This window comes from Pterocles gutturalis, unplaced genomic scaffold (genome assembly GCF_000699245.1).
Source record: "Pterocles gutturalis isolate BGI_N339 unplaced genomic scaffold, ASM69924v1 scaffold20439, whole genome shotgun sequence".
Lineage (NCBI taxonomy): Eukaryota > Metazoa > Chordata > Aves > Pterocliformes > Pteroclidae > Pterocles > Pterocles gutturalis.
The window spans coordinates 70,870-85,580 of record NW_010131154.1 but is presented as its reverse complement, the minus strand read 5'-3'; the positions used below and the strand labels follow the sequence as shown (position 1 = coordinate 85,580).

At 38.6% G+C, this 14,711-nt stretch overlaps 1 protein-coding gene across 1 annotated transcript in view; it reads left to right on the top strand.

Moving 5' to 3' along the window:
• POLR3B (polymerase (RNA) III (DNA directed) polypeptide B) overlaps window positions 1–14,711 on the top strand; it is a 78,968-nt gene that overhangs the window by 1,627 nt on the left and 62,630 nt on the right. Inside the window, exons 2-8 of the mRNA XM_010080512.1 lie at window positions 814–870; window positions 956–1,020; window positions 1,510–1,585; window positions 5,087–5,187; window positions 8,097–8,188; window positions 9,380–9,497; window positions 10,535–10,643. Coding sequence (XP_010078814.1) covers window positions 968–1,020; window positions 1,510–1,585; window positions 5,087–5,187; window positions 8,097–8,188; window positions 9,380–9,497; window positions 10,535–10,643 — 549 coding nt within the window. The 5' untranslated portion in view covers window positions 814–870; window positions 956–967. The remainder of the gene's footprint in view (window positions 1–813; window positions 871–955; window positions 1,021–1,509; window positions 1,586–5,086; window positions 5,188–8,096; window positions 8,189–9,379; window positions 9,498–10,534; window positions 10,644–14,711) is intronic.

Below are 14,711 nucleotides of genomic sequence, written 5' to 3'. Positions count from 1 at the left end.
TCTTTCCTTTTCAGGGTTGGATTTTGCACCGTAGTTAGCATAGTTACACCTTTTATTTCTACAAATGACAATTATTAACAAAATGAATGCTTCTGTTAATATTCCTTCCAGTCAAAGTCAGTCTTCTTTTTTTTTTCTTTAATCCCATATAATTTTACTTTGTATAATCCCTGTTCTTTTGATTGCTCTAAATGCCTTGAACTTAAATTTTTGAAATTTACTGTATCAATTCATCACCTGAAGGAAAGGGGTACTTTTTATTCTGTGCTATATTATTCCTGGGCATGTTCTCTGTCTTCCTGCCTACAATTCAAACTTGGATTTCTTATGAGTGTCCTGCCCTCCTGTGGCTGTTTCCTTGCTTATTAACTTCTCTTTTTCACACCCCACTTCTGTTCCATGTCTCCTGTCTCATCGGCTCTCCTTCTTCTTTATGCCAGCTGCTCTTGTTAGTGTGCAGACAACTTATTTCTCAAGCAGCAGAGATAGTTAATTATACTATAAATGATTAAAATTACTTCAAAATATTGGCAAACTGATAATATTTTGACTTACAATGACTCTTATTTGTTTATATGAATTTAAAAGTCTGTTGGGTGTTCATGTTGTACAGTTACTGAATTACTTTTCTGACTCAAAGAACAATGACAGCTCTGGTGCAAACCAGACCAATCATCCAGGCAGTTCTCAGAAGTTTGTCAACTGAAAGAATTTAGCACAGATCCAAAAGCACTTATAAATATCTTACTTTCTGCCTTGTGTTATTGATGTTATTGAAGCTAATTTTATTTGCTGCATGCATGTATTTTCCAGGTGAAAGGACTTGTGAAGCAGCACATAGACTCATTCAACTATTTCATCAATGTAGAGGTATGCTTTCTTGGTGGGAAGAAAGTGGCTTTTAGTACTCAGAAAAGGCACATGATTCTATTTTATTTTATTTTTCCCTCTCCAGATAAAGAAAATCATGAAGGCCAATGAAAAAGTTACAAGTGATGCTGACCCAATGTGGTACTTGAAGTAAGCATGAAATGATTTCCGTATCAGTAGTAGCATGCGTACTATCTCGTGTGTTTGTTACTGTCTGTAAAATGTTTATAGGCACCTGGGTATGTATAAATCAAGAGTCTTTTCCATGACTTATCTCTTATTTGGAGCACTGAAAGATGGAAAGAATTAAAGAATAATAATGTGAAGCAGACCTAATAGCCAGATGTTAACAATACCTTATGTCACCATTTTTCTGTGATTTAGTAACCTCAGATGACAGGTGGGAGTTCTTTTTGTCTGTTTGCAAAGGTACCTTGGGGTTTATTGCATGTGCAGTTTAAATGTTTAGAACACTGCTCAAATACAATGAGTTACTTTGGGAAGAATCATTGCTCACTATTAATCAACTTAAATTCATCAAAGTAACTTCATCTTTCCGTATATGTCGAATTCTGTTTACTTCAGGTCGCCTGGAAAATATTTGGCTCATTGCTTGTTTTGGAACTGTTTATATTACAGGTACCTCAATATCTATGTGGGTACTCCAGATGTGGAAGAAAGCTTCAATGTGACACGACCTGTATCACCTCATGAGGTATTGATGTTTGCATCTGTCTTGTTTGTTTGTTTGCTTAGTCTTGGGAATGTCTTGGATAGTAGCTGCAAATAACTTCATTTTGAGTACATGCGTGCTACATCAGGTGATACAATGCATTCCACCGTCACTGTAGAAAGAAGCCTCAGAGATTTAAACATTGTGTAATAAATATAAAAGTTTTTTTCTCTTATTTTTTAATGACCTGTGGCCTTCCAGTACTTAAAGGGGGCTACAGGAGAGGTGGGGAGGCACTCTTGGTCTGGGAGTGGAGTGACAGGATGAGGGGTAATGGTTTTAAGCTGAAAGAGGGCAGATTTAGATAAGATATTAAGAAAGAATATTTTACTGTGAGGGTGATGAGACACTGGAACAGATTGCCCAGGGAAGTTGTGGATGCCCCATCCCTGGAGGTGTTCAAGGCCAGGCTGGATGAGGCTTTGAGCAACCTGGTCTAGTGGGACGTGTCCCTGCCCATGGCAGGAGGGTTACAACTAGATGATCTTTAAGGTCCCTTCCAACCCAAAACATTCTGTGATTCTATGACACGTGCAAATAGCTGTATTCAGTGTTTCATGGTATCTGTATTTGAGTGGGTTTCCATGAAAGTAGTGAAAAGTACTTCACTTGCTTAATATTGTGGCTCTGCTTATGACAGAGCTGAATTCCTCACACTATAATGTAGTGTTCTTTGTTTTTTTTATTAACTTTATTTTAATATTAGCCTAGCTACTGTCTGCGCCATGGGTCACTTCAGTCTCCCTTTCCTTCCCAGTCTTCTTTGGGAATACATCTCTTGTTTTTTGCTTATAGTTTTTAAGTCTGAGTCAGAGAGCAAACATGAAAACTTTGAGCTGAAACAGATGGAAATTGATAGAACTATAAGAAACTGCAGAAGAGCATTAACCTTACAGGGAGCATATTTAATTTCTTTGCACTGTTGTAAGCATATAGGTTAACACATGGATTTTGTACTTCTGGAGTAAAGATGCATGTGGGAGAACAAATTCTGCTGTGACTGAAATTGGAGTCTGTTGCTTTTGGCAGGGTATAAGGTAGATTCTGTAGATATAAGAAAGCAATAAACTAAGGTAAAGTTTGGACCTTTTAGGGTTGCTTCCAGTTATCTAAAGCCATTCAGTTCCTTTCAGAGATTGCTCAGGAACAAAGTATTACTCTCCTGCTGTTGTGCTTTGAGATTTATATCACTGCAGCAGAGGTGCTGACAGCCTCTTTCTGGAGTCAGAATGGGAACTGAACTTGAAACTTGCACCTTTTTTTCTCCCATTTATCTACATACAGCCTGTTGTCAACCTAATAAATCAGTTCACATATCAGGTGCTTTTTTCCTTGCTATGTACACTTGATACTTGCAGTTGGATTGTTGGTGTTTTTTTCATGTAATGTACATGGCACACTTTGGTTTCTGTCACAAAAGAGATTCTGTGCTTTGGAGAAATTCTGTAAAAACAGCTGTTTAGTGGCTGCCTCCTGTGCATAGCCACATTTCTGTCTCTGGTGACCTGACTCTAATCTCGTTTAACTTGATGGAAAAATTTTAAGTAAGGCCAGTAAGTCAGCCATCAACAGTGCAATTACGTGTAATACAGCACAGCTCATGGATCTCACAACTGTGTAGTTAACGTTAAAACAGTAGATACAAACATGCACAAAATGCAGTGGGAAAGATTTTCTATGTAAGAATGAAATTGCATGCAAAAATTGTGGCTAACAACTTGTATCCAAGAATCCGGGTATTAAAATAATTGCGTACTGTATAATTAAAGTGACTGTACAAGCAAAATAAATGCTTCATAGAGCATATTGACCTTGAATTTAGAATACTTGAATTTAGGACTACTCTTGCATCTCAAATATATCCTAACTGATGCTTAATGCTAGTGCGTCCTTTCTGTGTGTGTTACACACACAAAGGCCACAGTTATTTTCTTAAATAGGATGCTGATCAGGTTGAACCAGGGGCGCAATTAAAAAATCCAAACAAAACAAAAAGATTGGATACTTATGAATATGTCATTACATTTCTCTGTTAGAGGCTTATAAAATTCCTTCCCAAAGACACCTAAAATGATCAGATTTTCATAAGGGTCTTTCCAGTCACATTTGGGAGTTTTTATATCCTTAGTTTCCTTGAAGATCAAGTCATGCCTGTCTTTGATCTCTAAGTGTCTAATGTAAGGAGAAGTTACATCAAGGAATGTGATGTAAAAACACAAATGCTGGAATATCGCTCTGTGTAATTCTTATTTTATATCTGTGTCTCGTTTGGACAAAGCATGCACAAAGAATCCTAAAGCCTTTTTTTCTCTAAGTAATACTAATGAAGCTGTCTAACTCTCCTTGTTAATGCAGTCCTTATGGGAGTTTCATCAACTATTCATACAGATGAATTTAAAGTAATTAGAATGGAAATATTCTCAGTTACTTTTAAATTCAATTAAGTTGCTGGGAGCACAACGGGACCTAGTTTCCTACAAGTCACAGCACGAAAATTGCTGGTGCACGTCAGTATTCTATTACTAGGGAAGTGGTTTACTTTTAATGTGGAGAGGAGGAGCATACAGTTTGCAGTTTCTTGAGGCGTATTTTTCCATACTGTTGCATCTTCAATGCCCACCACAATTTTAATTCTGTTAGTGCATAATCAGTACACTGAAAGACTACAGAACCATAAGTCAAGTCTCCATACTGATAAACCTATAATCCTGGGGCTCAAAGGTATAGGATGCTCAGTGAGGTAGCGAGTGACCTGCAGTGAGTTGCTCTGTTGTATTCAGCAAATGTGGTAACTTTGTCTTGCGTGAAGATATGCAACACCTTAAGGGCTAGCAACAGAGTCATAGAGTGAGGCTGAGGAGAGCAGACCAGAAAGATCGGATTTAGAAATTATTGAGCCTTGAGCTATTTAATGTCCTAGATATGTGTATCCCATTTCTCTTGCTGTCTGAGGAATTTGCAAACAAATTGTGGGAATCCTTACAGGAAGTGATATTGCATCACATCTTTAGAAATGGTTCCAAACAGTGAAATTTGCTCATTGTATTAATTAGGTAGCACAATGTCAGTCTTACTCTCATGTGTTTCCCTTCTATCAAACTTCATATGACAGCATAACTCTTCAGCTGTTGAGAGTCTTCATATGGAGGCGTCCCAGAGCGGACCAGGGCTCTCAGAGACTGTGGCTTAGTATGGTCTTTGTGTAAGTTTTGCTGATTAGGCCTGCAGTGCTGTCCTCTGAAGACACAGATCCACTGGCTGCTTTTGAAACATCACATTGATTTTATCTGGGTTGGGTTTGTTTTGTTTTAAACAGGAGACTCTGTCAAACATAGTCCAGGTACCAGGAAGAGCTTAGTCAAGCTTCGCTTTGCTTGATTTCTTCGTGAGCACTTACGGGAGACAGGGCAAACACAGGGTGTTTTAAGAGAGGCTCTTCAGTTTGTAAACCCACATCTAACCATATGACTATTCTCCTTTTAGTGCCGCCTGAGAGACATGACTTATTCTGCCCCAATTACAGTGGACATCGAATATACACGAGGTAGCCAGAGGATCATACGCAATGCGTTACCCATTGGCAGGTAAGATACCGTATGTTAAGCTTCTGATATTAGTTTTCATTTGCCACTGTGTTGGGGAGAGTTTTTACTGCAAAATAAATGTAGACTAACCTTCTTTCCTTGTTGAAAGAAACAGTGAGCAGGCAAATCTTGATGAGCAGCTGTGCAGGATATGGTTGTTAAGTTCTGTTATAAGATTTTGTTTTGCAAAAGCTTCTGGAAATATATGTCCTTCCAAAGAAAGATGGGTATAAAGATAGATGTTGTCCACGTTTATATTGATATAAAACCAAAGAGGGAAATGTATGAAGGAATACTAGAGCTGCAAGTCGTGTTACTGCAAAATGAAAATAATCTTGCTTGCTTTGTAGCCAATTTACTCAAGTCTTTCATACATAATATGTAGAGATATGTCTGTGGAAGGTGGATGGTAAAACCAGTAAAGCAAGCATTACTTCTTCTGTACAAGGTTAAGCTGTCCTTTAAAATTGGTTTGTTTTAGAGCCAAGGCTGAGCTTTGCAGAGAAATGTTGAGGATTTTTTACTGGTTTTGTTTTTCTAAAGGCTGTCACATGACTTGAGGTTATTAATGTTGGGAAGGACATCTAATTTCTTAAAGAAAAATAATGTGCCTTAGGGAGAAAAAGAAGCTCTTAACCATGCCAAAAAGGCAAAATACCTGGCAGTTCTAGAATTTATTGAAAGCAAAATTTCATTTGAAAGGCAATAAAGGTGTCTGGCTTTTGTCGACAAGGTTTCTTACAGACCAGCCCTGCTGGCCTTAAATGTCAGTGCCTTACAGAGATTGTTTACTGTGTGACTGTGCATCTTAGCAAAGTCAGAATACTGGCAGGAAAGAGAAGATAAATAATTAAGGAGCTACACTTATTGTATTGAAATTTTAAGCTTTCATATAAAAATAAATATACTTTAACTCTCTCAACAGAACATGATACACAGCAGTGCATTTACAAAAACAAGCATCTGTAGCTGAAGTAACAGTTTATTGTTCTGAGTCATTCTCACTAAGAGAACAAAAATCTTTAAAACGCCATCTGAGGCTGAATCCTTTGAATTATTTAATGTTGTGTGCTATAGGCCAAGAAAAGAGTTCAAGTAAATGTGCATTTTCACCCAAAAGTGTTATCAATTTGTATATAAAATACAGTACTTTAAAAGATAAGTTTTAACTAAAAGAATCACAAAAAAAAGTAGTCTAGACATTTGTCTACATCTCACTTTTGTAAAAAAAATGATGGGGTGAAGATGACTGGTAAAGCATCTGTAATATACTAGAAAAGACAAAATTACTGCACAGCACTGGTGTGTTGCATCTTACATTAAGGCCCTTTCCTGTAGATTCTTCTCTTTCTCTTATGAAGTGAGATCACAGTAGAAAAAGTAAATATTCTCCATTAAAAGATGAAGTTACACCATCCAACTGGTTTTAAGGGCATACGTGCAGAAAGTCTTTTTGATGTTAAAAACTGTTAATATCCAGTTATTACTTCCATGGGAAGTAATTTTCCTCATCTACCCCTAGTATTATGCTGGTTTCCTTTTGCCAGGTGAGTATATGCAATGCTCTCATTTGACATGTGGTTCAGACCGGGACAGGAAAGCTGTGTGTTCTTCCCTCTCTTATTTCTGCTGTTTGTCAGAGTCACTGATAACCTATGTGTGTTAGAAACAACAACAACAACAAAAAAAAAAGGGGCGATATCTCTATGTTTTTAAAAAGGAAAATTTCCTTTGAATGCTTAATAGTATTTCAAATTAGTATACCCATTTTCTGTGTCTTTATGCACAGAACTTCATTAACTTTATTTTCTCTTTTTCCTTTTTTAAAAATTTTCTTCCCATCCTTCCTGATAACTTCAGATATTTAAAAAATTAGAGATCTGTCCTCAAAAGGAGAATGACTCGCTATAGTGTCTTATAATAAGAATATATATGTTATATATTCCTTTTTGTAATAACTACAAAAGCATTGCTAGTTAGTTGTTGAATAAAACAAATTCCTAGTAAGACCACAGTATAAACACACAAAACCAAATGAACATGAACATTCCTTGACTTCATTACAGGGTGATAGAATAATTCAGGCTGGAAGAGAACTCAGGAGGTCTCTAGTACAACCTCCTGCTCAAAATGGGGTGAGCTCTGTGATCAGAGCAGGTTGCTCGGTGCTTTATCCTCTCAGGTCTTGAAGACCTCCATGGATGGAGGCTGCCCAGCTTCTCCATGCAGCTTGTTCCACTGCTTGATTGTCCTCATGGTGAAGAAGTATTGCTTTGTATCCAGTCTGTGCATCTTTAGTTTCCCTTTTTGCTCCTCCCTAAGCACAGAATTTGTTTTTAATTTCTTGGAATATTTTCCACCAGTTCACAGAATGCTTGCTGCAGGCTTCTGTGCTGAGACACCAGAGAAATCGGAACTACAACTGGGGAAACTTCATGCCTAGGTTATGTTTTAGAGTCCTTATCTGTCTGCAGCCATAAAGTGTGATTGCTTTGTGGGAAATCAGATCTGAACTAGCTTTTTCTAATTAAAAAAAGTTAGCAGTGGATCTGAAATAGCATGTTCATCAGTGCAGGCTGTACTGTTTTTGGGGACCAGGAGTCTTTGCCCTAGTAATCATTGGCCTTGGTGACTGCGATTATCATGGATGCCTGTAGTAGCTGCATAAAAATTAATAGGAAGTCTACAGTTTCTGCCAGTAGATGTCCAATTTCAGGTCTCTCTTTTCAAACTACATGTTCAATGAAATAAGGTGGAATTAAAGGAAAACCCTGTTCATAGCTTGCATGTGTTTTATTCAACCTAAATGTGTTTCCTCCAGTTTGTTCAGCATGGCTTTTGTTCTGAATTTGACTGTTCATATTTTTCTTTCTGAATCTGAAGTAAAAGTGTAACTGATTTTCTTGCAGAATGCCTATCATGCTGCGTAGCTCCAATTGTGTTCTTACTGGGAAAACTCCAGCAGAATTTGCCAAACTTAATGAATGTCCTTTAGATCCAGGTACATTTGCACTCATGTTCTTTTTTCTGATCTGTGCTTTTAGTTTTAAATCTTTTTCAGCAAATAAACACCCCATTGGTATGTTTCCTGCCACTCTGAAGTCCTTGTGGGAACTTTTCAAGTGTATGCTTGTAACTAAAAGAAATTAGCACACTTTTGAAAATAGTAAGAAGTGGTTGGCAGCATGGAATGTTTGCATGTGCAGGTGGAGTCTTCAACCACAAAAAAAGTACACCAAATTTTTGAAAAAGTTAAGAAGTGTACATAGTATTGTACAGTGATGTTTTATATGGGAGCAGAGATGGAGTTCGTTCATGAAAATTAAGTGGATCAGGGGAGAGTGGAGTATAATAGTATCCTCTGGAGCGGGAACTCTATTTGCTGCCTTTTGTAAAGCAAGAATAAAGTGTTACATCATAATATTTGAAATGTAGAGAAGAGATGAAGGATTATAATGAGCAACTTCTTTGGATTTTATCTGCTGCCTTTGAAGCATGCACTGGACACGTACTTTTCTTGCTTGTGACGGCAAGATATAGTGACATGATGTGCTGTGCTGGAAAAGCATTAATAGATAGCTACAATTTAAGAGAGGAATCTAACATGGCTCATGCAGATTCCTTATATTGTCTCGATACAATGAGGGCATTAAAATACATTTTAAAAAGTAGTACAAAGAAAATTTCTCCCTGGAATACTGGAACATGCAATTGGGTGATTACAGAAGACTTATTCTCTTTATTTGATACCAAGCATCTGAAATGGCCAGTTCTTTTTTGATGTCCTTATGATATACTTCTCTGACAGGCAATATTTTTACCTAATTTGTAGAACTAACAATTCTATATCATGTGTTAATAAGTATGGTTACATTACAGGTTTTGGGTTTTTGCAGTTTTTGGTCTGCCTGTGAGTTCTTGCTGTCCAAGTACTTCCCAAATGAAGTCTTAGATCCTGAATACTATGTGTGAGCCTAGCAAAAGTTCTGTTTAGTCTAGTGGAACATTTTCATAATTACCATAGGTTCCTCACAGAGTTTGTTCTTTACTCTTTTAAGGCAGAATTTACTCTCCTGTTTTGTCCTTTGTGTGCTTACTGTTTACTTTCTAGTAATTTATGTTTAAAGGCATGTTGAAGCCAGGTGAAGCCCAAGGGTACTGACATGCAAAATCTTTCTTTTCTGTTGAATAGGTGGCTATTTCATTGTTAAAGGTGTAGAGAAAGTCATTCTTATTCAAGAGCAGTTATCCAAAAACAGAATAATTGTGGAAGCTGATAGAAAAGGCACAGTTGGTGCTTCTGTTACCAGGTATGGTAAATGCCTGCACGTATATGAAGGAGATAAAACCAAAGCTTTAAAAGTTCAAAAGTAGTTGAAGTAGCTGTGTAGTTTTCTTCCTAGTGTAGTTTAATGGGAGAAAGCTGGAGATATTCAGTGCCCCTCTCTTGCTAATGTCGTTTTGTATGCTAAAACATCCCAAAATCAGTTAGTAGAGTATTTCCACAAAAGTCAGTGGGAGTTGCACATATCCTTCAGGGTTCATCCCAGACCAGGAAAAGCGAGTTCTAATTTTTAACATAACAATGTGTGCTTTCTAACTGATGGTGTTCGGTCTCATTTTTGCAGCAAGTAACGTGAAGTTACTGCAGTGGAAATTGGCTGTAACCTTTTGTCTGACTCTCTCAATCAAATTGGTGTAACAGCTTTTAAAGGCAATTGAGACGTAAACAAAAATAAAATATTTTTGTGCTACACAAATTATTGATAATGGCAAGGTCGTCTAAAATTTGGATTTTCCTCCTCAACTAAGTTTTATTTATATTTTGTTTGCCTTTTGTTTTTGTGTTTAAGAAGCATGCTGGTACAGTATGATGCTTGTCACTGTTCAGTGTGAGGGCTGTATTTTCTTCTCCAGAGGCCTCTCAGATTTTTCCTGGCTCCTTGACTGTTTCACAGTAAGCCTAGATGAGGTTAAATATACAACACAATCTACTGTTATCTCATTGCTGTTGTCACTGCAGTACTTGTGCACAGTTTGACCTTGCTGGTTACATCCAAGTTAATGATAAAAGCATGAAAAGATGATTTTGAAAAGTACAGGCTTCTGCTTGCTGAAGTCGAATATTGACCTTCCCCATCATAGGGAATAATAGATGGTAATACCCTATTAACCTTGGAGTTATGGAGTGATATCTGTATGTTTTAACGTAATTTTTAAAAGAGGAGAAAGGGGGATTAATTCAGTTGAAGGATTGCTCAACCTTGGTAAGTTTTATACAGAAGATTCTAGGAGTGTCAGTGCAAACATTCTGTTGGACATAATATATGGTTTTTTTTAACTTCAGTTCCACTCATGAGAAGAAGAGCAGAACAAATATGGTTGTGAAACAAGGAAGATTTTACCTGAGGCACAACACTCTGTCAGAAGATATTCCCATTGCTATCATATTTAAGGTAATACAACTGTTGGTTTGTAAAAAAGAAAATTAAAAAAAAAAATCTGTGCTCTAGCTCCAGAATGGAGATTGGCAGCAGCTCTCAGAAGTTGATACGTACAGAAGGACTTGGCAGGGCTTTGAGAATGCAAGCTTTTTTTCCCTTGGGAAGTCATCTTTATTGTACAGCAAAAAGGAGAAAAAGTACGTCATTTTTGTGCAAGGAGGGCATTGCTGTGCCAAGACAAATGCCTGCCACCCTCTCACTGCTTTGTAAGGTCCCTCTGCACTGCTGCCTGTGCTCCTGTCGCTTCAGAAAGTCAGAAGGGTTTTTGGTTTCTTTTGTTATGAGGTATGTTGCAAACGTGTGTTAAGGGTCTTTGTTTCTGAGTTTGGTCCCCCTGCCGCCCACCTCCAGCTTGTGCGCTGCTGAGTAATTCAACTCCCTTTGTTTCAGATCCCGGGACATGACATAGCGATGAGCTCATTATACATGACTTCTACTCATAACCATAAACAAAACTGATATCCTTTGGGGAAGTCCTGCAATTCTTAGACCTGTTCGCAAATCCTTTAAGATGACTAGAGTGGCTTGCATTTCTTGGGAATTTACTTCCTTCCCCTGTGAATGGACTCTGCCTCAGTCAGAATACTGCAGAATCCCTGCCTGATTCAGGAGGATTCGCCAGTATCTTCAGTGCAATGAATGCATGGACAGGCATTGTAGCTTTGAATCAGTTTCTGGTGGGACTGACAGAGGGCTCTGAGAAGCATCTACTTCTGATTCTGGGCAAGAATTGGGGGGTATTCGACCTGCCAACTGAGCTGATGACAGTGTCTCTCATTTCCTGTAAAACTGCCAAAACAACTTTCTTTCACCCTTTGCTTCTCTCGTTTTCGTTCACTTACGGGTGCACACAACTGAAGGCGTAATGGTGACAACTCCCTAGCTGCCCAACAGGACTGGAAGCAGGCTGGCAGCCCATCTGTCTGTGGTATCAAACACCTGGGCTACAGCCAGTAAAGGTGGTGGGTGGATGTGCACTGTCCGGCATCAGGGCATGGCCAGGCCTTAGGCTAGCACTTGTCCTCCCAACAGCTGGTAGCTCCTTCCTGTCCTGTAGGCTTTGCTGCTGCGAAACCTGCTGCCTGTAGGTTTGCAGCCTGTTGCAGTGCATGCGCAGAAGGAAACTGGGCAGCAGTCTTGGAGGCACTGTTCACCAGGAAGGTGGCTTAGGGCACAAAAATGCCTCTGACTGAATCTAGCAACCAATAGAAGTAAGTCATATAGCTCCTTTTTCATCTGCTCTGTATTTGCATCACAGAAAGTTTGGGAAGGTGACAATCGCTCAAGAAAGTGAATTGCCAGGAGAGGGCAGCACTTGCTCATGGCTTCCAAACAGTTTCTTCCAGCAGTGCTCACCTGTTGGCTTTGGCAACTCCAGATTTTCTCTATTACCACAGCTCTTTGTCTGATTGAGAGTTGTAAGAATCAGTTTTCTTATAGGAAGTGCTTTGTGTTTGGTACTAGAAAATAGTTTAATAACTGGATTTAGACTTGAGAAACAAATGTCTGCTGTCTCTGATTAAGCTAATCTCTTAAAGTAGTTGGAGAAGATCATCTGGTTTTAGTGACCAGTGTTAAAGGAGGTTAAGAAGTTACTTGTGGGCAGAAATGCACATTGAATTGCAGAATTAAGTTCACAAATTTTCTGTTGCAGGAAAGTGTTAATGTGGCTCTTAATCCATTTACTCAAGTACCAAACAGCTGGATTCCGCCTTCACTTACAGACTTTTATTACATTTTGTCATCCCCTGCTGGTATAGATAAATACCTGCTCACAGAAGAGTAACTGCTGTGGGTAATTAAGTCTGAGAAGGTGGTTGTTGGGTTTTTTTAAGCAGCACTGTACTGACTATTTGATGATCTTTGGACAATCCTTGCTCTAATTATCCCCCTGCCTCTATGTATCTTTTATATTCTAAATAATGTTGCATAATTTTTCATGTATTTATTAAATAAGCGGTTACAGTTGTTAGAAGCTCTTGGCAGTAGTGCTCTTCAAAGTTTTATATTTATTTAATTCAATAGAGAATTAGCAGCACCCATTTTAACTATTATGAAGGTTACATTCTTGGCAGGCATTTAACTGTACTCATGAGTGGTCATTTTCCTTACCTTTGCTTTAATGACATGTGAACTTGAGGTATCTTGTGTCCACTTTTGATGAGTCCCCAGCTGGAAACTAAAAATCCCAGATGGGCTTTCAGTGGATTCTTAGGGAAGCACCAGCCTCTGATCTTTCTTTCTTGGGCATCGCTATAATGCATTTGTTACTTTGTTGTATTTGACTACTAGAGGTGATGTAACAAATGCTGTAGCCCTGAAACTGGAAAGTCTCTAACTTAAGGATCCCCATGTAGCCTCAGCTCTTTCATGTGGTAGTATTATACAAAGGAGATTTGTTGGAAAAGCAAGCAGAATAATTTGTTTCTGCTGAGACCCAAGCATCAAGCATGGAGCGTGCGCCTTACTAGTAAGGGTTCTGCTTCTTGTAATGCAGAGATACGCATCTGCAAGGGCCAAAGTTAAGTTGTACAGACAGTCTAATGTCTGAAGTTTTGGTTGCCTTTGCATGCTTAACTTTTACTGTAGTAACTGCTCGTGTAATTTCTGATTAAAAAAATAAACTGAGAAGACTGACAAAAATCGATTGCTCTGCATTTCCTCCCAGACCAATGTCCACGCTGCGACCAAGTTCCACAGACCTTTGTGTTTTGACTAATAAAATGACTAGTAATTGTTAGAAGGCTGCTAGCCAGTGCATGGGCCAGCTAGAGGGAACAGTTTTGTCAGGGACTGTCTGAGAGTGCTGGGCAATTTTGGGTTGTCTTTCTAATCCCAAAGCATTAAGTGGCCCAGTGTTCCTGCAATTGCTTAAGATGTAGATCAGGTATAGAAAATCATTGTAGCTTTATAGAAAAGGAAGTGAGGATATCTATGATCTAATGTGGGTTTAAAGCTACTGCAACTGTAAAGTGGAGGTGTACTAATATCCCTTAGACATCTTAATCTAAAGCAAGGGCTGTGAAGCAAAGAGCGTTACAAATACTACCTGCTGACAGAGCTGAGGCCTAAAATTCGTGAAGAGCTCCCTTTAACTAGAATCTAGGAGCACTTTCATGTTTCTGGCATCAGTCATGGACATATCTTAGCCACATCCTAGCGCAAGACCTGAACATGCAGTATTCCCCATCCTTTCTTTTCTTGCATGGAGAAGAGGGATACCCATGTACATGGTTGTGGGGAAGGGTGGGAATAGTAGTGTGGATCTAAAGGTCCCTTGATCTGGGTAGGTGGGGAGACTAGACTGTGTGGTATGACCCTAAAGAGGGAATCTGACTTGCAGTTCATCCTTTTCCATAGTCTCTTCTTAACTGGAGGCTCAAATGACTTGTTCCACTGTTTTGCTTTTCTGCCACCCAGACCTGTAAGGATCTTTGCAATTGGCATATTCAGAGATTTAAGAGCTAGTTGTGATGAACACATGTAAGTTGTATTTTTGTGAAATTTAACACATTGACCCCAACTAAGTGAAATATGATAGGCTACAAAAGGCATGTTCCTGGCTCTATTCTAGCACAGACTTGAAGTGTCTGCTTTTCAGATGTGGGGAAGTTAGTGCTTTGTTGCTGTGCTAGCTTAAACACTTTTTCCCTAACCTTTCTTCCTGGAAGTGACAGAGGCATTTTTGCAGCCAGTATATATGTAAATGCAGTTTTTGGATTGAAGTAGTGCTATAAATTGGGCAGTTTTGCTCCCAAAGTGTGTATTTGTTGAGGTTTTTAAAGAGCTGTTAACTGCCTTGTAATGGGAAACAGACACAACTAATTTGCATTCTGCTCACTATGTAGCACTGCTTCATTAGTTAATACACACATACAACCAGAATTATATTTAGGATGTCCTGCGTTGACTTGCAACCCCAGGAGACCTTTGTTTTAGCTGCGTGACGGTTGCACATAGACCATAGGTCTGTGTGAACTGTGTGTAATGTTTTTTGAATATGTCAGGTTATGAGCTACA